Here is a 22755-nt window from a genome sequence, read left to right as displayed (position 1 = left end):
GTAGATATTGGGAGTAATTAGAGGAAGGTGGAGAAAGGTGGGCAGGTTTTGTGCAGGGAGAAGCAGTGACAGGTAGCGTTGGAGCCATGAGAGTAATCAGGTCTCAGGAACTGAGTTCCTGCAGGAGGGTCAAGGGATGAGGCTGATGTGATGGCTCCAAAAGGATGTCTCCAGTCTTCCACTGAGCCTGACTGTGGTGATGGTCGCATTCATGGAACGAGGGCTCCTGGGCAGAACTGTGTGGAGTCGTCATCGTGTGTCATGTAGAAGGGTGTGAAGCACGGAGAGCTCTCTCATGCCCTGCCTTGGTTGACCAGAGGAGCCAGTGGGGCTATCCAGGATGAGAGACCCCCTGAGACAGATGGGAAATATGTTACAGACCGTTAACTGTCTCCCAGAGAGAACTACCATCTCTGACCTCTGAGCCTGGGTTTGTGGTTTGTTTCTCTCACTCACTTCCTCTTTCTGACTCTCTGTTTCTGTGACTGCAGCACCTTCTCTCCAGAAAAACCTGAGTCATTCCTGCCTCCTCTCTGCATCTTGTCCCACAGCCATTAGCTCTTCTCGATTCTGTTTCCATGCTTTGTGCAAAGCACTAGCAGGAAGCAGTTAATGCTTGTTTATCCATCATCGTTGGTGGACCTGGATTGTTGCCGCCTTTTGTTTCTTGTTAGTTGTTCTGTGAACATACTTGCTTAAGTGTCTGCTTGATTTCCTGGGTGCAATTCTTTCCCTTGTGATAAGAGCACTTAACATGAGATCTACCCTCTTTACAGATTCTGTGTCAGGATTGTATGTTTTGCTGTAGGCACGTAGTTGTATGTGATTCTCTAGAATTGTCTATCTTGCAGAACTACAACTTACTCCTAGCAGTGGAATATCTTGGTTATGTGGTCAATCTCGCTTTAAGTTTTTAGGATCTGTCAAACCTCTTTCCAAAGGGGAGCTGGTTCTGCCCCATGACCTCGACACGATTCCCTCTCCATGGGGTCCAAGCAAAGACCAGATCCTTGAGTATGACGTAGGTACCAATCAAGTGTAATTCTAAAGTCACCCTCTGAGAGGGTTGACCCTCCTCTCTGGAATAACTCTCAAGTCTATATTGGTGGGTTGCATCCCAGTTCTGATCCTAGCTTCATGATATGTTCAGTAACTGACATAAATCCTCCTTAAATGATTTTTTTAGAAAGATTTTATTTTTTAAATTATGAGATATACACAGAGAGAGGCAGAGATGTAAGCAGAGGAAGAAATAGGCTCCCTGTGGAGAACCTGAAATGAGTATAGGTCCCAGGCCCAGGATCACAACCTGAGCCAAAGGCAGACGTTAATGACTGAGCCAGTCAGGCATCACTCTCCTTTTTATTCTTTCTTTTTAAATCAATTTTAATTTTAATTTTTTGTATTTTTTTACTGGAGTTCAATTTGCCAACATATACTATAACACCCAGTGCTCATCCCATCAAGTCCTTCTTAAATTCTTTTTTTTTAAAGTCCTTCTTAAATTCTTAACTACATATTGTATTTACTAACTTGCATGGAAACTAGAGATATACTGTCTACCCATGAAGACAAAAGGACCCATGACTCACCCAGTGCTTGGGAGGAACAACACGCCCACATTCCAGAAGATTCTTGCACAAAACCATCCAATATGGCTTTATTTGTAACCACCAACACGGATTTCATGAAATTCTTTTCTTTCCTTTTTTTTTTCTGGGTTTCCATTAGATACATTCCTAAGTAATACATGATGTCTTTTTTACCTTTGGTGAGTGGAATATTCATAAACACATGGTTTTTCACCTACATTTTCACTATCATGTTTGAACATAAATGGACATGAGCATTTGCAATTTTTTTCAGTGTGTTTTTATAGACATAGTGTATATGGTATTGTATATCCTACATAGAATACATAGTTTCCACTTTTCCTCTTTTATAGTTTGTGCATGTAATCTAAAAATGATTTTTGGTCAATATGCATAACTCACGTGAATGTTCTTGTGATGGATCCTGGTGCATATGCACACATTTTCTCTAAAGTTTATATTTAAAGATCACAGCTGTGTGTCTCACTGTAACTAGAATAGTATAATCCCCTCTCTCAGTTTCATGTAACTTGCATCCTACAAGAAATGCATTAGGTGTGTGTGCTCACGCCCCCTTCCATGAATGATATTACACTTTTCTGTTTACACCTTATCTGGATGTGATGGAACTTCAGGTGTGATTTACTGATCCTGTGGCATAAGTGGAAGTAGAAAGAATCATCCCACGTAAGATGCAGGGAATCCCTGGTGTACTTTGGGGCTACCAGTGTGGCATTAAAGTGTCCTATGTTGGCTTGTATTTGCACATCACTCCCCATCAGGGACCTTACAGTGGCTCCTTGTGGTTGCCAATGAAGGGAGGCGATGCACCAGAGATACTGGCCAGTGCCAAGAATCAGTGTTTTGCACAGTGGGTTTCTCAGAGGCAGTACAACCCTGTCATCTGGTGGAAGTGAAGGATAGTGGATGCATAGAGGGTGTTGGAGCATTTTGTGGATTTTTAATGCCAATTTGTGAATCATTAAAACAACCTGCATTATCTGACCTGAAGATATAGAGACCTCTTCGTGTACCTCAAGTGTGTAGTGATTAGAAGTGGAGAAAAATGTGTTACCTGAAATTGTCCCAGAGCATACAGTGTATGGAGATGTGGACTAAAATCTGCCATGTGGGTATAAGCTGGACTCACTGAAATGGGGAAAGACAAGAGCCAGTAAAGACAACTCAGCAATGGTAGAGAAGGTGCGTCCAGTTTAATGACAGAAGGGTGCATCCATTGCCCCTGCACATGAGCCATGACTCCTCCACTTCACAATGACCTGCTGTCAGTTTACACAGAACATGCCCTACATGCTCCTCTAGAACCTTCTGGGCACAGGAGATGTATTTCCCAGGCTCTGCGACTTTGATTGTTGCGTTGTTCACTCTTGTGTTTACCTGCTGGCTGCATCTTGGGTTCTTCTCTGACTGTACCAGGACTCAAAGAGGAGAATCCCGAGGACCACCAGCATCACAGTAGCCATGCCCATTCGGATGAGATTCTCCACTGTGTAATCCTTGGGGTCAGAGGCTAAGAATGAGGACAGAAAGATCACAGAAGTCAGGGCAGACTCAAATCATTTGGGATCTTGGATGTCCACCCAGGGTACCTGCCTCCCCTTGACAAGACTTCACCCTCCACACCAGCCCTATAACTGAGTTTTCTGCTAGTTACCACTGCTGGGATCTGACTTGGTTTGTGATGAGCTGATGTTGTCAGATGCTTCTGAGAACCATAAAACCATGAGGAAAAATGAGGTCCTGATGAGACTCAAATTTGTGCCCTGACTGAGTGTTCTTGTACCTTCCTGCATTTCTCATGATATAACTTTATAGACTGTAATGAACCCTTTCTCTGCTATAGAAAGATGCCTCTGTTCTCATTGGATTCTTTCAGTCTCCCAGTGTTTTGTGAATTCAGACTTTGCTTCTGAGTCCCTTTGGACTCTTCCTGCATCCCTTAGCTCAGAATTTAGTGGTAAAATCATCTCTCAGTACAGAAGTATTTGGGCTCTTCTATTCTCTGTGTTCATTCTGAGAATGAAAGCTACTTCCTTTTGATAGGAGACCTTGTATTTTTCAACGCTTTAGGATCCAGTGTCCATGGATAAGGGGTTGGTCTTAAACATACAGGAAATAAATAGGTATTTTTGAATGTATTGAGAGAAAGAGAATTCAATGCATACATTGTAAATGTGTTAGTTATTTGACATATCATAGGTAGGAAGGAGGCAGGTCTGTTCTGAACAATGTCAGAGTGAAGGTTGCTTTTGGAGAAGACATTTAAGTTGATTCCTGAATTGGAGAAGGAGGCTGAGGGGAGTGACCTGAAGACCGAGACTAGCTGCATTACAGGCTGCAGGAAGAGCAGGTCCCTAGGAAGATCTAAACATGCTTTTCAGTATGGAATGAAGTCACATCTGTGGGTACAGGAGTATCCAGAGGAAAATAGGAAACTGGGATATATGAGCCTGCTGCAATGGAGACAGGCCAGATGTGACAGGATAGATGAGGGAACTCCATTATCATCTTCATCAGCATCACCATCACCACTGTCAACATCACCACCATCACCATCACCATCATCACCACCACCACCACATCATCATCCTCACTATCATTATCATCACCACCACCATCATTATCATCATCATTGTCCTCTTCCTCATCTCATTTTCTCTGTCACTCACGAAGAACTCTGAAAACTGCTATAAGATTTCAAGGAAGAACACAAGTCACTTGATTTTTATCTTCAAAGACAACCTCTCTCACCTCCAATCCTTAAGGAACAGAGAAAATCGTCATTGTTATAAAAGTGATGAGCACAAACTTAGGTAATCCCACAAAAAAAATCCCACAAACAAATTTAACCCATTTTCAGATAAAAAACAAAAAGATAAAAGAGTATATATGAATTCTAATTATAAATCTCCATGTGAAAATTCAAAATAAGCTTATATATTCAGAAAGTATGAATAAAGTATAGACATTATTCATTGAGTTAATATCCAAATGTTTGATACCAAGAAGTCTTTTAAATGTATCTCACTAGGGCTACAAATTTATTTATTTATTTATTTATTTATTTATTTATTTATTTATTTATTTAACTTAAAATGTTCTAGTAGCCACATTGACAAAGTAAAAAGAAACAGGTGAATTAATCTTAATATATCTTTGATTCAACCCAATACACCCCAAACATCATTTTAACATGCAATCAATACAAAACGTACTAAGGGAAATTCTGCACACATCCCTCCTCCCCACCCCAAGTCTTTACACTCCAGAGTGTTTCTTGCATTTACAATGCGGCTCAGCTTGGACTGGCTCAGTAACAGCCTGAGGACAGTGTAGCTCTGGGCTGTCCTGGGAGAGGGGCTCACTAACATCCCCAGGAGGCAGTGGGCGGCCAACCCGAAACTAGAATCAATCTTTCTCAGCCCCAAAAAGTGGCTCCCGGGGATCCCCAGCATCTTCTCACGGACTTGTTCAAAGAGGTGGGAAGGAAATGAGGTGGCCTGTGAGACTACCTGTGGGGCCACTTGGCTGAGCGGACCTACTCCCTCGGCCCCTCCCCCACCCCTCCCCTCTGGGTTCCAGGGAAGCAGGGGCCGCCCCAGATACTGGGGAAGCTTCTGGCAAATACCAGCTGAGTCACAGCTTCTGCGCGTCTGTGAGAGCCCCTGGCTGCCCCAGCTCTCCAAAGAGAGGAATGTCTCCCACCTGTGACCCCAGACACCTTGCTCTGATTGGCTTTCATTTTCCTTGGTTCCTTCATCACCTTGCCCTTCCCTCCCTCTCTTACTCCTCTCCCTCCTCTCCTCTGGAGATTGTGAGCGAATGACAAGGGGACGCAGTAGTGCTGGGTGGCTAGAGCCTCTGGAGCCGCCCTTGAAGGGAGCTAAGGAGGATGCCACCAGCACCTAGTGGAGCCTTTGCTGGGGGCTGGGAGTCAGCTTTTCCTCCCTTGGCCATGGAAGCCCAGAGCACGGGGCAGGTGGGCTTCCACCCAGCTCCCCGGAAGTGTGAGAGCCCAGCTTCCTTTGAGTTGCTGGCATTGTTTTGGTTGGGTACATACACATTTTACTTGTTTAATTTTATACCCGATGTGGGGGCTCAAGGACAGGTCCTGATGATAGAAATCCAATGACTGGATGAGCCTTCAAGAGGCAGGCAGAGCTGACCCACCGGGGTTCCTATGCCAGGCTGGGCCCTGGTGCCCAAAACGGGGCAGTGGCTACAAATTTGAAAGAATAAGTCAGGAAATGTACAAGCCCAGAAAAAATTCCATTCCTAATTCGTATTAAGAAGAGCATATTTTTTTCCTAATAAAATCTGAACATAACAGAAAAATGGACTGAAATAGGTCAGTATTGCTACATACATAAAAATACAGGGTTTAAAAATGAGTTTAACTTAAAATAATTCAGTAATTTGGGTATCACTTTAGATGTTTTCTTAAAACAACACTTAGCTTTGTGTTAACATCTTGTCATTATTATATATATTTTTTGCCTTAAATAAGACTGGTGCATAATTTGGAAATAAACAGGTAAGTTTCAATGTTTTTGCAGTTGATATAATGATTATCAGTAAATTAAAGGAGATCAGTTGCAAAGCAATGGGAAGGTGGAGAATCAAAACTAAGTTAATAGAATAAAATGAATATAACTGGGGATCACTGGGTGGTTCAGCGGTTTAGCGTCTGCCTTTGGCTCGGAATGTGATCCTGGAATCCTGAGATCAAGTCCCACATTGGGCTCCCTGTATGGAGCCTGCTTTTCCCTCTGCCTGTGTCTCTGCCTCTCTCTCTCTCTCTCTCTCTCTCTCTCTCTCTCTCTCTGTCTCTCATGAATAAATAAATAAAATCTTTTTAAAAAAAGAATATAACTAAATCAATATCACTGTATTAGAACAGATTATTAGAACTTAACTGTTTTTTAGAAAGTATAAAGAAATAAAAAATCATACTTATAAGTCAAGTAGTTGAACAATTTTAAGCTTTGAGAGTAGACAATTTCATGAGTGAAACTGCAGAGCATATCTGCATCCTTTATGAACCACATTTGTAAGCATGTTTTATGAAAAACACTTTATTTTTTAAAAAATATTTTATTTATTTATTCATAGAGACACAGCTAGAGAGAGAGAGGCAGAGACACAGGCAGAGGGAGAAGCAGGCTCCATGCGGGGAGCCCCACATGGGATTCGATCCCAGGTCTTCAGGATCACGCCCGGGGCTGAAGGCGGCGCTAAACCACTGAGCCACCGGGACTGCCAGAAAAACACTTTATAATCACAAATTATTCTCTATAAAGAATATATGCATTTCATATAAACCCAATGAAATTGGAGATTTTAAAGTCCTAAATCCTCATAATGTAAATTTGTATTTTGTATCTGCAAGGCTCACTTCGAACGTTCTGAGAAGCAGTCAGGGTGGTTGACACTGGACAGGTTTCCACACACAATGCAGAGCAGACACGAATTGCACACAGACACACTGCACAGCATCCAAGGGGACTCCTGTGTGCTCTGTCTGTGTGAACCTACCTTTGATGTCAGGTGGGCACTGAGGGGCATGGAGGCCCCCAGGGGAGCACAGGGGGCTGTGGAGCGGTGCCCATAGGCAGGGAGGCATCTCTCTAGGAATGTGTCTGGTAAGGGCTCCACCTGCACTCTCAGAAAACCCCACCTTGGTCTCAGCAGCTCCAGGCCTGATGTGAGAGGGCTCAGAGACCTCCTCAGGTGTGGGTGAGGGGCTCCATACTCAGGGTCTTTGGAAATTGGGAGGGAATGTGGACCATCATTACAACTGTCCCAGACTCCCCTCCTCCATCATTCCATATCCTGCCTGTGCTCTGAGTCAGGCCTGGACACCAAGTGCTGCAAAACTGCCCCTCTTCATCCTCAATCGCACACGTTCTCCAAACCTGGCCTAGGAGTTGAGGTGTGCTGACAAGGGGCAGGTGGCTTTTAGAAGATTGCACGGTTTTGTACGGGATGAGGAGGAGCTGAGATGCTCAATCAGCGGGCATTTCCTAATCTGTGCTGTCTCCATCCTACTGAGAATACTTCTTGTTCTGCTAAGACCCCGGCCAGAGGGACAAAATCATATGCATCTGCATTTCCCTGGGCTTCTTACCCCTTCCCAGGTCCTGGGAGAGGCCGGGCAGTGAAGGTGAGAAATGATCTTAGTGCAGGCCGCCCCCTTTTCAGACTGGGAATGCCTTTCTCAGAAGTTCCACCTCCCAGGAGACAGAAGCACCTGCAGACTGTCCCATATCATTGAACCTGCCCCTCCCGGGAGCATCTACCCCGCCTCTGCCCCTGACTAGTAGCCAGTGCCCAGCATCTGAGGGAGAGACACTAGGAAATCATGGGGGGGGGGGTTTGCTCTGCCTTGTCACCTGTCTGATCTCATTTACTCTCAGGGTCCTGGTGTTTAGGCCCCTGCCTCTTCCTCCTCAGCCCTGTGTAGATTGCTTAGATGTGGATTCCCAGGCGGGGCAGGTGTCCCACCTATTTCCACACTCTCTGCGTGGACCCTCCTCTGTGGAACCGCTGCTTGGGATCCCTTAATTGTATCCTGTCTCAGACTTCCTGTAGACAGGGCACTGAGCTGACCTTTTCTGCTTAGAGAGGACAGGGACAACAGGGACTCCTCACCTAGGACCAGGGACCTGCCCCAAATCACTATCTCAGGGAGCACCGAGACACCCTCTCCTGGTGAGCACCCCTCCATACCTCATAATCCAAGGACAGGGAGGTGAGGAGGTAGGCTCCTGAGCTCCCCACTTCAGCCTGGCTGCTCTTCCCCCAGCTGGGGCCCCAGTCTGTCCCTCTGCCATCCTCTTCCGCCGGCCTCAGAGCTCCTGGAGCCCTGTGGTGGCCTGCCATCCCTGCCTGACTCCCAGCCCTCCTCTTGAGAGACTGGGAGAAATGATAACTCCCAGAACAGAAGCCCCTGTAACTCACCAGCTGGTGAGCTGGGTCCTGGGGAGTGTGGATGGGGGCTGAATCTCTAGAGAATCCTGGGGTAAAGGACAGTACTGGTGGGGGGCTGGAGCTTCTCCTAGAGACCCTGTCTCTGCTCACACTCTTCTCCTTCATCTGCCCTGTGGCCCAGCCTAGAGCCGTGGAGACATGTGGACCCTAGGTATCTCTGCTGGACTCTCAGCCCCCCTGAGACACAAGATTGTTTGAGTATCTGAGGGGGCATTAGATCCTCTGATGGGGCTCTCAAACTGACCAGGAGTAGTGTGTGCTCCTTCTGAGCAAAGGGACCCCTGTGGCACCCTGATGACAAGTGGTCTTGTGGATGGATTTTTGGGCTGACCTAGGAGTCTGCATCTTACCCAAACTTCTCTTATACTTGCCCCCTGAACCCCTGAAGATCTTCTGGCTGTCCACCCCGGAGAAGGTCAAATTGTGGGCAGGGGTGTGAGGGCCCCTGTTGGCTTTCTTTGAGTTGAGGGATAGATCTCCCTTTGAATGACCTTCCTTCAGAGCCCCCCTTTTCCCAACCCAGCCCAGGTAACCATTGAGGAAAGACCTGAATAGATCAACAGGACATAGAGGGGACAGGGTTGGGCTTCTCACCTGAGACCAACAGCTCCAGGGGGTCACTGGAGAGTGACCACACTTGGGGGGTGTTGCTGTAATAACCATAGCATCTGAACGACCACTTGAGGCTGGGGTCCACGGGGCCCACAGGGAACAGGCCCTGGAACACCTCACTGGGGGCTCGCTGGGAGTCCTGAGTCCAGGACGTTTGGTCTTCTCCTTCCTTCATCAGGACGAACCTGTGGAATCCTGTCTGTGAACCACACTGGAGGGTCACATTCCCTCCTGAGGGCACAACAGGGCTGGGTAGGGCTGAGAGGTTGGGTTTGCCATGGAATCCTAGGAGAGGGGAGGGGCTGTGTTAAATGGGGCTCAGATCCCCCCACATGATCCCCAGGCCTTGGCTGTGAGACGGCAACACTCTAAGAGCAGATCTTCTTCCTGAGGTCTGGGACCCTGAGTGGGCTCTCACCTGTCACCACCAGCTCTAAGGGGTCACTGTAATCTGACTGGTCAGTGGCGCTTCTATAGTAGCAGCAATATCGTCCTGCATATTGCTCTGTCATGTACATGATGGAGAACTTGGCCTTGTCCTTGGGTTCCAGTGCAGGCTGTCTCTCCCAAGGCCATAACTTCCCCTCTTTATGCAGGAGGTACTCCTGGGCCTTCAGGCTCCCCTGACACCTGATGGCCACAGGCATCCCCCACCGGATCACAGAACCTGGCTCAGTCCAGATGGTGGGTTTGGGGAGGGTCCCTGGAAGGAAACAGAGACTGGGTCACAAGATCCTCCCCACACCCAATTCCCAACTCAGCCCCAAACCCCCAGGTATCCCCCCTCTGTCAGCCCAGAGCTGCTGATCTCCATGCCTCCTGCCTGGTTGGTGGTTCCTGTTCCCAATGAGGAGGTGGGAGTGGGACCCCTGGGGACAGACTCACCTGCCTGCACTCGGGTCCTGGAGCTCACACTCAGCCCTGGAAGAGAGGTTTGCCCTGAATTCTGAGCAGAATCCCTTCTCATAAGCCTCCTGAGCCTGGGATCTTTGACAGACAAGGACCTGGCTGTGGGGTGGGTCCCTCCTAGACTAGGGGGTCCCGTCCTCTCCTCAGATCTCACCTAGACAGAGCATGGCCATCATGGTTGGGGTCATGGTGTCTTCTGTCTCTGGTTCAGCTGTGCAGATGGAGGAAACTCAGTGCCCACAGGACAGACAGACACACAGGGTGTGTCCCCTTGGGGACCAGTCTTCCTCATCATGGGGTTGTCACGTCAGCAACCCTACAAGAAGGAAAACACCCTGTTTTCCGGGGCCTAGCCTGGGTCTGAGGTCCATGATGGTGCAGCAAGTGGACTCTGACATGTCCTGTCCATGTGAGGAGACCTGCATATGTTCTTTCCTCCCAGAATCTCCTCCATAGGGTATCCTTCAACCTCAGCATATCTCTAGGGTCCTCACCATGGATGGGGTCCCCTGCCCCAGAGATGCTGCAGAAGACATGGGTTCCTGCTGTGCTGTGGCACTCATGTCAGCACAGACACATCTGTAACATCTCTGCTTGTTCAGGTCAAGGTCACTGTGGCAAAAAGCCTAGAAGAGAAATATAGGAAAGGAAACACATCCTCTCTCCTGGCCCCAGAGCAGGGTATTTCTTTCTATCACAGCCTGCATGGACTTCTCTATTTTCCTGGATTTTTCTATCACCTCCCATTCATGAGAATATGGCTGTGAATCCCTTTGAATCATCAATGTCCCATGTGATTGGGGGCAGAACTGTCCTCCCTGTTTTAAGTCCTACTTGTAAACTGTAGAGAGCAATGGGTATGTTAAAGTCCTGATTTGTTGGGGAAAATTGATGTATATTAAAATATTTTTTACTACCTATGACCCATGTGAATTGAACAGTAATGTAATCAGATATTTTCCCTCATTTTATTTTTATTTTTTATTTTATTTTAGAGAGAGAGAGCATGAGAGTTGTGTGAGGGCAGAAGGAGAAGAAGAGAGAGACTCCCAAGTGGGCTCCATGCCCAGCCCAGCAGGAGTTGGATGTGGGGCTGTACGTTGTGACTTCAAGATCATGGCCTCAGCTGAAAGCAAGAGTCAGACGTTTAACCTACTGAGCCACCCAGATGCCTCCCTTCCTACATTTTTAAAAGTTATTTTACATCTAAGTATGTGGGAGACTAAATGTGATGTTCTTCTCTTTAAGTATTCTTGTTGGGTGTTCATGCTAGCCCCTGAAAATGTGTGGGAATGTGTTTGTTCTATAAAAATATCTATACAAATGGTGTTTGTCAACCATAATTGTTTGGAGGAACTCACAGTAAAATATGCTGGACCTGGAGTTAGTTTTATAGGATGATTTTAATCTTTAGATATAGTTTAAGAGCCCAAAGATGATTCAGGTTTTCTACTTATTTTTGAGCTGGTTTTAGAATTGTTCTTGTGAAATTCACCCATTTATCCAAATTGGATAAAGTTCTTCATAAGGTTCACTTAAATCTCTTGTGAAAGGATTCTAAGATGGAACTGGAGGACATGAAATGCAGAATTTCCTGCTTGTATACTTAGCAGATGATGTTCAAGATCAGAGAGACTGATTTCTTGTAATTGCCTGATTTTACAGAAATTGAAACCTACCCCTTGACCCAGGAGCATCCATCCATCAAGGACTTTGCCCCAGACTCAAGACAAGAAATTGCTGCTTGGTCTCAAGCTGAGCTCCCTACTCCTTTAATTCCTCCCTAGAGGCATAGCTTGCTCCAAACCCTCAACAGACTTTATTTAGGTGACACCATAAAAGCCTGTGAGATTTGTATTTCATTACTGATGTGGGTTGTGGGTGTCTTTCTTTATTTCATTTTGAGTGTTGGTAGGATTTTATGCATTCTGGGAATACTCAATAATAAATATTTTTGGGTTTATTAATGTTATTGGACTGGGTGCTTATGTTCTCTTGCAAATTCGTGTGTTGAGGTCTTAACCCTCAGCCTGGTTATATTTGGTAATTAGGATTAAATGAAGTTCTAAGAGAGGTCTTGTATAAGTGTTCAGCTAATGTGAATCATCTATTTCTTATTCAAAGGGGAGGGTGAATTTGAAATGTGTTCAAATGATAAATTTAAATACCAATAATTAACAATAGGTTAACTACCAAATATGAGAAATGCACATATAACCACCAAATTGGTTGTCGGAATTATATAAAGGAAGTGAATGCTGAGCACCCAAGACTATTCTGGGTGTTGGAAGTGAAAGTAAGAGAATGCAGATGTGAATGCATGAAGAACCAATGCTTAAATAAAATGTTGATTATAATTTACAGGGGGATTCATTTCGTACTAACATTGAAAGATCAACTGACCAATCACAGATTGGATCAGAGCGTGCTCCTCAGAAAAAAAACAGATATACACTAACGATGAAATCTCATGAGAACAAAATTATTAAAGGGGATTTTATTTATTTTTTGGTATATTTCTTTTATTGGAGTTCCATTTGCCAACATATAGTGTAACACCCAGGGCTCATCCTGTTAAGTGCCTCCCTCAGTGCCCGTCACCCAGTCACCCCATCCCGCCACTCACCTCCCCTTCCACTACCCCTTGTTCATTTCCCAGAGTTAGGAGTCTGTCATGTTCTCTCACTCTCTCTGATATTTCTTGAGGGGGATTTTAAATTAGAAAAGGTTGGGATGCCTGGATGGCTCAGTGGTTGAGCGCCCACCTTTGGCCCAGGGCATGATCCTAGAGTCTTAAGATCGAGTCCCACATTGGGCGCCCTACATGGAGCCTGGTTCTCTCTCTGTCTGTGTCTCTGACTCTCTCTGTGTGTGTCTCTCATGAATGAATAAATAAAATCTTAAAAAAATAAATTAGAAAACATTGTTATTTTTATTTAAAATATTAGCTGATAGTCGTATAGATATTCAACAAAACTAAATGTAAAGCCACAATGTTTTCTTTTTTAAAATATTATTTTTTATGATTTTATTTATTTATTCATGAGAGACACACACACACACACAGAGGCAGAGACACAGAGGGAGAAGCAGGCTCCATGCAGGGAGCCCGACGTGGTACTCGATTCTGGGTCTCCAGGATCACACCCTAGGCCAAAGGCAGGCGCTAAACCGCTGAGCCACCCAGGCTGCCCCACAATGTTTTCATAAGGAAAAATAACTTAGTTTAAAATTATATTGAGGGATCCCTGGGTGGCGCAGCGGTTTGGCGCCTGCCTTTGGCCCAGGGCGAGATCCTGGAGACCCGGGATTAAATCCCACGTCAGGCTCCCGGTGCATGGAGCCTGCTTCTCCCTCTGCCTATGTCTCTGCCTCTCTCTCTCTCTCACTGTGTGCCTATCATAAATAAAAATAAAAAAAATTAAAATTATATTGACATCGCAGGGACATGTATGTATGTAATCACATATCCTTGAAATATATGCAGCATAAGGCTGTACATAAGCAGAGATTCAAATTCATATCTCCACAAGATTATAACCTTAACAAGTCTATTAATAAGATAGCTGAAGTGCACAGAAGCTGATTTTTATACAATAAATGCTTAATCGAATGAGTACAAATGTTAGAAAGCTTTTCATTACTTATATTACATAAATATGAAGGGAGTGATATGTGATACATTATATATAAAATGAAGGAACAAACAAATACTATGGTGTCACGTATATATCAACCAGGGGGGAATGCACATCTTAAGGCCCATATTGTCCCTAAAATGTTAAGCATTATTAGGCAAAATTAGAAGGACCTCCAATTACTTCCATTGCTCTCATAGGCAATGTGTCCCCTGGAAAAGCAACAATGTAATTAGCAATGAGCAATAGGAAGATCATGAAGGACTCTGATGACTGTGTGAAGGGGTCAAAATAGTAAGACATGCAATATGGTTTCAATTTATGAAGCATTCAGAAAAGGGAAGAAGAAAATGGATCATGAACACCTGGAGAATGTCATAATTAAAGCAGATACAGATAGCAGGATGTGAGAATAAGGGTTTCTACCATCATGGCCCTGATCATCCACGTTGACAAACAAAATTGCAGATACCTGTGCCTCATCTCTGAAGTAGCCCCACGTCTACACCGAGAACCTCCATCCCAGTTTAGATTCTGAGGAAGATGGGTCCTGACACAGAAACCTAGTTTTATTTCCTAATCACACACCCCAGGACACTGAAGTGTCTGTTCAGAGACCCAGCTTCTCCCCTGGGATGTGGCTCATTGTCTGAGCAGACTCGGGCAAAGCTCAGCAGGTAGAAAATGTATGCCATGAATAGGACCAGAAGCTGCTGCTATAGGAAGGTATAAACCCAAACCTGCTGTGTGGGTCATACCCTCATGAAACAGGCATGAGGGAAGATGAGGGACAGTCAAGGGCATCCAACAATGGCAGGAGGGACAGCATCACACATCATGGAGGATGAGTCCTGGACAGGGAACAGCCCAGATACTTCCTGGCCCCTAAACCATGTTTCCCTCTCTGTGTTCTCAGCAGACAGCTCAGCTAACAGGAGCTCCACGCTCTCTTCCAGATCCCCCTAGGCACATTACTTTCATGTCCAAAGCTCTGCCACAGGGAAGGGTGGGTTTGCTCCCTGTGTTTACCTCCTGGCTGCACCTGGGGTCCTTCTCTGGCTCTGCTGAGCCTCTAGTTGCAGAATGCCGAGAAACACCAGGACGAAGATAGCCATGCCCAAGTGGATGAGATTCTCCACTGTGCATGTAATCCTTGAGGTCAGAGGTTAGGATTAGGACAGAGAGGTCCCAGAGGTCAGGGTGGGCCCACATCACCCGGGATCCAGATGTCCTCCCAGGATATCTACCTCTCCCCGACAAGAAGGACTTCACCCTCCACACCAGCCCGAGAACTGAGACTTTCTCCTACTCACCAGTGCTGGGGTCTGACATATTTTGGGTGGGCTCACAGTGTCAGCTACTCCTGAGGGGAAATGGAAGCACATGGTGAGGAACTGGAGACCCCCATCCAGCCTGCCCTCTGCTCTGTGTTCTATATCCCTCCACTTGTCATCATCTCGTTTCTCTACAGTTCCTAAACTAGCCCTTCACTGCACTAGAGGGGTTCCTCTGCTCTCCCCAGTGGATGCCCTCAGTCTCCTTCTTTTCCTTGATTTCAGACTTGGCTTCTGAGTCAGTCTGGATAGATTCTGGCTGTGCCTCAGGTGCTCAGGGTTGCAGAGAACTAAGCCTCCCAACACAGAAATCATGTCCTTCTATGTTTACTGTTCAGTCTGGGACATAAGACCTCCTAGCTCACAACCCTGCAGATGAGAGTGCTCAGTGATTCAGTAGCCAAGAATCCAGCATCCAAGGAAGAGGCATTAGTGTCAGGGGCTCCTGTCAGGAGGACAGAGGGGCCAATGTGTGGAGTAGAGTCCCATGTCGTTCCATGTCAACCAGCTCCCTTCCTTCGGGTTCTGCATTTTAATCTGTACCGAGTTTTTTTTTATTGGAGTTCAATTTGCCAACATATAGCATAACACCCAGTGCTCATCCCGTCAAGTGACCCCCTCAGTGCCCGTCACCCAGTCACCCCAACCCCCTGCCCACCTCCCCTTCCACTACGCCTTGTTCGTTTCCCAGAGTTAGGAGTCTCTCCTGTTCTGTCACCCTCACTGATATTTTCTTTTTAACAATTTTAAAAAAGATTCTTTTATTTATTCATGAGACATAGAGATAGAGATAGAGAGAGAGAGAGAGAGAGAGAGAGAGAAGAGAGAGAGAGAGAAGCAGGCTCCATGCAGGGAGTCCATGCGGGACTCCATCCCGGGACTCCAGGACCACGTCCTGGGCCAAAGGCAGGCGCTAAACTGTTGAGCCACCCAGGGATCCCCCTCACTGATATTTTCACTCATTTTCTCTCATTCCCCCTTTATTCACTTTCACTATTTTTATATTCCCCGAATAAATGAGACCATAAAATATTTGTCCTTCTCTGATTGACTTATTTCACTCAGCATAATACCCTCCAGTTCCATCCATGACGAAGCAAATGGTGGGCATTTGTCATTTCTTTTCTTTTTTTAAATAATAAATGTATTTTTTATTGGTGTTCAATTTGCCAACATACAGAACAACACCCAGTGCTCATCCTGTCAAGTGCCCCCCTCAGTGCCCACTCCCCAGTCACCCCCACCCCCCGCCCTCCTCCCCTTCCACCACCCCTTGTTCATTTCCCAGAGTTAGGAGTCTTCCATGTTCTGTCTCCTTTTCTGATATTTCCTACCCATTTCTTCTCCTTTCCCCTCTATTCCCTTTCACTATTATTTATATTCCCCAAATGAATGAGACCATATAATGTTTGTCCTTCTCCGATTGACTTATTTCACTCAGCATAATACCCTCCAGTTCCATCCACATCGAAGCAAATGGTGGGTATTTGTCATTTCTAATGGCTGAGGAATATTCCATTGTATACATAAACCACATCTTCTTTATCCATTCATCTTTCGATGGACACCGAGGCTCCATCCACAGTTTGGCTATTGTGGACATCGCTGCTATAAACATCGGGGTGCAGGTGTCCCGGCGTTTAACTGCATCTGTATATTTGGGGTAAATCCCCAGCAGTGCAATTGCTGGGTGGTAGGGCAGATCTATTTTTAACTCTTTGAGGAACCTCCACCCAGTTCTCCAGAGTGGCTGCACCAGTTCACATTCCCACCAACAGTGCAAGAGGGCTCCCCTTTCTCCACATCCTCTCCAACATTTGTTGTTTCCTGTCTTGTTAATTTTCCCCCTTCTCACTGGTGTGAGGTGGTATCTCATTGTGGTTTTGATTTGTATTTCCCTGATGGCCAGGGATGCAGAGCGTTTCTCATGTGCTTTTTGGCCATGTGTATGTCTTCCTCTGTGAAATTTCTGTTCGTGTCTTTTTCCCATTTCATGACTGGATTGTTTCTTTGCTGTTGAGTTTCATAAGTTCTTTATAGATCTTGGATACTAGCCCTTTATCTGATACGTCATTTGCAAATATCTTCTCCCATTCTGTAGGTTGTCTTTTAGTTTTGTTGACTATTTTGCTGTGCAGAAGCTTTTTATCTTGAAGAAGTCCCTATTTAATTCATTTTTGCTTTTGGTTCCCTTGCCTTCATGGATGTATCCTGCAAGAAGTTGCTGTGGCCAAGTTCAAAAAGGGTGTTGCCTGTGTTCTCCTCTAGGATTTCGATGGATTCTTGTCTCACATTTATTTATTTATTTATTTTTATAAATTAATTTTATTGGTGTTCAATTTACCAACATACAGAATAACACCCAGTGCTCATCCCGTCAAGTGTACCCCTCAGTGCCCATCACCCATTCACCCCCACCCCCCGCCCTCCTCCCCCTCCACCACCCCTAGTTCATTTCCCAGAGTTAGAAGTCTTTATGTTCTGTCTCCCTTTCTGATATTTCCCACACATTTCTTCTCCTTCCCTTATATTCCCTTTCACTATTATTCATATTCCCCAAATGAATGAGAACATACACTGTTTGTCCTTCTCCGGTTACTGTGGCCAAGTTCAAAAAGGGTGTTGCCTGAGTTCTCCTCTGGAATTTTGATGGAATCTTGTCTCACATTTAGATCTTTCATCTATTTTGAGTTTATCTTTGTGTATGGTGCAAGAGTGGTCCAGTTTCATTCTTCTGCATGTGGATGTCCAATTTTCCCAGCACCATTTATTGAAGAGAGACTGTCCTTTTCCAGTGGATAGTCTTTCCTGCTTTGTCGAATATTAGTTGACCATAAAGTTGAGGGTCCATTTCTAGATTTTCTATTCTGTTCTATTGACCTATGTGTCTGTTTTTGTGCCAGTACCACACTGTCTTGATGACCACAGCTTTGTAGTACAACCTGAAATCTGGCATTGTGATGCCCCTAGCTCTGGTTTTCTTTTTTAATATTCCCCTGGCTATTCGGGGTCTTCTCTGATTCCACACAAACCTTAAGATGATTTGTTCCAACTCTCTGAAGAAAGCCCATGGTATTTTGATAGGGATTGCATTAAACGTGTAAATTGCCCTGGGTAACATTGACATTTTCACAATATTAATTTTTCCAGTCCATGAGCATGTAATATTTTTCCATCTTTTTGTGTCTTCCTCAATTTCTTTCAGAAGTGTTCTGTAGTTTTTAGGGTATAGAACCTTTACCTCTTTGGTTAGGTTTATTCCTAGGTATCTTATGCTTTTGGGTGTAACTGTAAATGGGATTGACTCCTTAATTTCTCTTTCTTCAGTCTCATTGTTAGTGTATAGAAATGCCACCAATTTCTGGGCATTGGTTTTGTATCCTGCCACATTGCTGAATTGCTGTATGAGTTCTAGCAATCTTGGGGTGGAGTCTTTTGGGTTTTCTAGGTACAGTATCATGTCATCTGTGAAGAGGGAGAGTTTGACTTCTTCTTTGCCAATTTGAATGCCTTTTATTTCTTTTTGTTGTCCGATTGCTGAGGCTAGGACTTCTAGTACTATGTTGAATAGTGATGGTTAGAGTGGACATCCCCTCTTGTTCCTGATCTTAGGGGAAAGGCTCCCAGTGTTTCCCCATTGAGAATGATATTTGCTGTGGGCTTTTCGTAGATGGCTTTTAAGATGCTGAGGAATGTTCCCTCTATCCCTACACTCTGAAGAGTTTTGATCAGGAATGGATGCTGTATTTTGTTAAATGCTTTCTCTGCATCTATTGAGAGGATCATATGGTTCTTGTTTTTTCTCTTGTTGATATGATCTATCACGTTGATTGTTTTATGAGTGTTGAACCAACCTTGCATCCTGGGGATAAATCCCACTTGGTCATGGTGAATAATCTTCTTAATGTATTGTTGGATCCTATTGGCTAGTATTTTGTTGAGAATTTTTGCATCCATGTTCATGAGGGATATTGGTCTATAATTCTCCTTTTTGGTTGGGTCTTTGTCTGGTTTTGGAATTAAGGTGATGCTGGCCTCATAGAACGAGTTTGGAAGTACTCCATCTCTTTCTATCTTTCTGAACAGTTTTAGTAGAATAGGTATGGTTTCTTCTTTAAACGTTTGATAGAATTCAAATTTGTTTTCCTGATGTGATGCTTGAGGACAATTTACTCAGTCCTATGATGTGAGAAAAATGGGTGTGCATTTCAAAATGGAAAAGTGAAATTTCCATGTGTTTGTGGTTATGATAATATTTAACAACATATGAGAACCAGTTGAATGGGAGAGAGTGAGTTCACAGCATATAAACTATGCCCAGACTGAGAGCTCTCTTAGGCATACTGACTCTTTTTCAGACAACTGAGGAGTATGGTATTAAAGTAGGTGAGGAGTTCTTCAGACAGTCTATGAATTGACATTAGTTTATAAATAAACTTCAAAGGCTTTGAAGTTCATATAAGTGATGAATCACTGAATTTTACACCAGAAACCAATATTGCAATTTATAATCTAAAGTTTAAAATAGATGACGATGGATAGATAGATAGATGAGACTCCTATGAAATGTGCTCAGACTCCGTGCTGATCAGACATTCTTCCCCACAAGGAACGTGTGAATCTAATCTAACTCCAGTGGACACAAGAATAGGAAGAGTGTTTCTGAGTCTGACATCTCTGTCACATTAGTTACATCTGTTATAGTGCGTGCAGGCGTCGCTCTAGAAGGTGTGAGAAGCAGGCACCGGGATGCTGGACAAACTTCCACACACAATGCAGAGTGCACACCAAATTCTCAGGGACTCGGGGTACAGCATCCCTGGGGACTCCCATGAGCCAAGAATGGCCCGTCCTCAGGCTCAGGTGGGCACCGAGGGTGATGGGAGCCCCAGAGGGCACAGAGGGAAGCAGAGCAGTGCCCACAGGCAGGGAGGATTCTCTTTAGGAGAGTGTTTATGGAGCTGACACCATGGTTCAGGCTCTCTGATATGGAGGCAGCAGGAGGTTTGTGGGAGGCCTGTGTCTACTCAGGATCATCCTCACTCACCCACCCCTCATGCAGCAGCCTACTCCTTACTTCTGCTGAGACTGAAGAATGGGGGACCCCAGGTGGAGGCTGTAGCTTTTTCCACTCTCTCCTGGGCTGGACCCTCCTCTGTGGAGCCTCCAATGCTCCTACATCTCTTACTGAAGGGCTTTCCTGAGATGTGGGTCCTGAGCTGGTGGAGCTCAGACAGGAAAGGGTGAGGGGGCCCTCACCTGAGACCAGGAGCTCCCAGGGGTCACTGGGATGTGACAATAGCTAGGAGGAGGTGTTGGATGAGCCGTAGCACCTGTAGGTTCCCCCACAGCCTGAGGTCACAGGACTCAGGGAGAATTCAGCCTGGTACAGCCCAGCTTGGTACTTTAAAATGCAGTCAGGGGGCTGGGGGTAGTAGTGGGAGAGATAGGCTGCCCCCTCCTTGAACAGAAGGAAAGTGTTCACAACCCTCCTGTCTGAACCACAAGGTCACATTCTCACCTGGGGCCACCGTGGGCCCGGCTGCCCCCAGAGGGAGGGTGTGTAGGGGAACTGTCCTAGAGAGAGGAAGGGTGGGTGAGGGGTGGTCCAGCCTTGGCCTGACCTGAGTCTGTCTGTATCCTCTGAGTCTCTCCCATCTCCATCTCCTGTCTCTCTCTCTGTCTCCTCCCTCCCTGGGGACCTCACACCCCTGGCTCTGGCCACCACCGCCTGGGATTCCCTCACAGGGACCTGTGCAGAGTCTGGGGCCTTACCTGCACCCATGGCCCCTCATCTGCGATCAGGATGTCTAGGGGGTCACTGGGGGCCAACTACTGGGAGTAGAGGTTGTTCACCATAGCATGGGTACCAGCTCCTGGTCTCACTGGGCCCAGGGGGAAGGAAGTCTGCTCCAGAGAGCCAAGCCTGGGACTGCCGGCCATGACACTGGGAAGGGCCACATGCCCCTCCTTGGACAGAGCAAATCTGTCATAGCCAACATCAGAGAGGCACGGGAGAGTCCAGAGGTCACAACACGGCTCTGCTGGGTCAGGAGAGAGGGCTTCCTTGACACACCTGGGAGAAGACCAGCTGTGGATTGTAGGGGCTGATTCTCCCCAAACCTCCCTTCTTCCATCCTGACCCCAGGTCTCATGTCCCTCACCCTCTGATTCTCTAATCTGTGAGCTCCATGGTCCCCTCACCAACCCCCCTTCATCTGGGGCTCCCTTGGGAGCAAAGACCCCAGTAATCTGTCTGGTGCCTCAAACCATGGATGGGACAAAAATCTGACTTCCTTATTTGAGACCAGCAGCTTAAAGGGGTCACTGGGGAAGGACCCCACTCTGGGGAATGTTGTTATAACCATACCATCTGAACATCCACGTGAAGCTGGGGGTCACAGGGCCCACAGGGAACAGGGTCTGGATCCCCCTACTAGGTGCTCGCTAGGAGTCCTGGGTCCAGGGGCGCTGGCATTGTCCTTCCTTCATCAGGACAAGCCTGTGGAATCCTCTCCATGAATCACACTGGAGGGTCACATTCTCTCCTGAGGGCACAACAGGGCTAGGCAGGACTGAGAGGCTGGGTTTGCCATGCAATCCTAGATGAGAGGAGGGGCTATGTTAAATGGGGCTCAGATCCCCCCACATGATCCCCAGGACTCGGCTGTGAGAGGGTGACACCCTGAGAGCAGACCCCCTTCCTGAGGGCAGCACCTGGGGCTGGGCCCTGAATGAGCTCGCAATATGTCACCACCAGCTCCAGGGAGTCACTGGGCTCTGGCCACTCAGTGGTGCTTCCATAGTAACAGTGATATTGTCCTGCATATACACCTGTCATGTGTGTGATGGAGAACTTAGCCTTGTCCTTGGGCTCTAGTGACTCCTGTCTGTCCCAAGTCACCGATTGTCTCTCTCTATGCAGGTGATACACCTTGGCCTCCAGGCTTCCCTGACACCAGAGGGTCACTGGTGTCCTCCACGGGATCACAGAACCAGGCTCAGCCCAGATGGTGGGTTTGGGGAGGGTCCCTGGAAGGAAACAGAGGCTGGGTCACAAGACCCTCCGCACCCCCGGTTCCCAGCTCAGCCCCAACCCCCCAGGTATCCCCACTCTGTCTGCCCAGAGCTGCTGATCACCAGCCCCTGCCTGATGGGTGGTCCCTGTTCTCAGTGAGGAGGTGGGACTGGGACCCCTGGGGACAGACTCACCTGCCTGCACTCACGTCCTGGAGCTCATACTCAGTCCTGGAAGAGAGGACTTCCTGTGAGAGGTTTGCCCCAAATCCTGAGCTGAACCCCTCCTCTCCATGAGCCTCATGAGCCTGGGATCTTTGGCAGACCAGGACCTGCCTGTGGGGTGGGTCCCTCCCAGACTAGGGTGTCCCCTCCCCTCCTCAGATCTCACTTAAACAGAGCAGGGCCATGAGGGTGGGGGTCATGGTGTCTCCTGTCTTTGGCCTTGGCCCTGCAGATGATAGGATCATGAGGCCCAGAGGATAGGCAGACACACAAGGTGTGGGTACTTGGAGGCCAGTCTTACCCATAATGGGGTTGTCACATTAGCAGGATGTGACTACAGGAAGGGGAACACCCGGTCCCCAGGTCCCCTAGCCTGGCTCTGAGGTCCATGATGGTGCAGCCAGTGATTCCTGAGAC

At 46.4% G+C, this 22755-nt stretch overlaps 1 protein-coding gene and 1 pseudogene across 2 annotated transcripts; both read right to left on the bottom strand.

Annotated features, from left to right (window-relative positions):
- Positions 1 to 2867: 2867 nt before the first annotated feature.
- On the bottom strand, positions 2868 to 10330 carry LILRA5 (leukocyte immunoglobulin like receptor A5). 2 transcript variants are annotated; one of them, XM_055311852.1, is made up of 6 exons: positions 10279 to 10330; positions 10101 to 10136; positions 9634 to 9918; positions 9198 to 9500; positions 3268 to 3318; positions 2868 to 3123 (listed from the first exon to the last, which is right to left on the bottom strand). In XM_055311852.1, the coding sequence occupies exons 1-6, from the start codon at positions 10310 to 10312 to the stop codon at positions 2987 to 2989; spliced, it is 846 nt and encodes a 281-aa protein (XP_055167827.1). In that variant the 5' UTR covers positions 10313 to 10330; the 3' UTR covers positions 2868 to 2986. The 2 variants fall into 2 exon arrangements, with proteins under 2 accessions (XP_055167827.1, XP_055167828.1); XM_055311853.1 differs by lacking the exon at positions 10101 to 10136 and having other exon boundaries at positions 10279 to 10312.
- A 9464-nt stretch (positions 10331 to 19794) lies between these two features.
- Positions 19795 to 22541, bottom strand: LOC129500075 (leukocyte immunoglobulin-like receptor subfamily A member 6; annotated as a pseudogene).
- Between the last annotated feature and the right edge of the window lie 214 nt (positions 22542 to 22755).

This window comes from Nyctereutes procyonoides, unplaced genomic scaffold, assembly GCF_905146905.1.
Source record: "Nyctereutes procyonoides isolate TBG_1078 unplaced genomic scaffold, NYPRO_anot_genome, whole genome shotgun sequence".
NCBI classification, from domain to species: domain Eukaryota; kingdom Metazoa; phylum Chordata; class Mammalia; order Carnivora; family Canidae; genus Nyctereutes; species Nyctereutes procyonoides.
The sequence above is the reverse complement of the archived record's forward strand: the minus strand, read 5'-3'. Positions and strand labels throughout refer to the sequence as shown.

Bases quoted from the DNA above. Each gene is read 5' to 3' on its own strand.
- LILRA5 (XM_055311852.1), bottom strand. From the start codon at position 10,312: ATGACCCCAACCATGATGGCCATGCTCTGTCTAG. The intron at 9,501-9,633 runs GTGAGAGCCCAC...CCCCTCTCCTAG, and splicing joins CTTAGAGCTGGTGGTGACAG to GATTCCATGGCAAACCCAAC. The intron at 3,124-3,267 runs GTAACTAGCAGA...CCTCATTCTTAG, and splicing joins CAAGTCAGATCCCAGCAGTG to CCTCTGACCCCAAGGATTAC.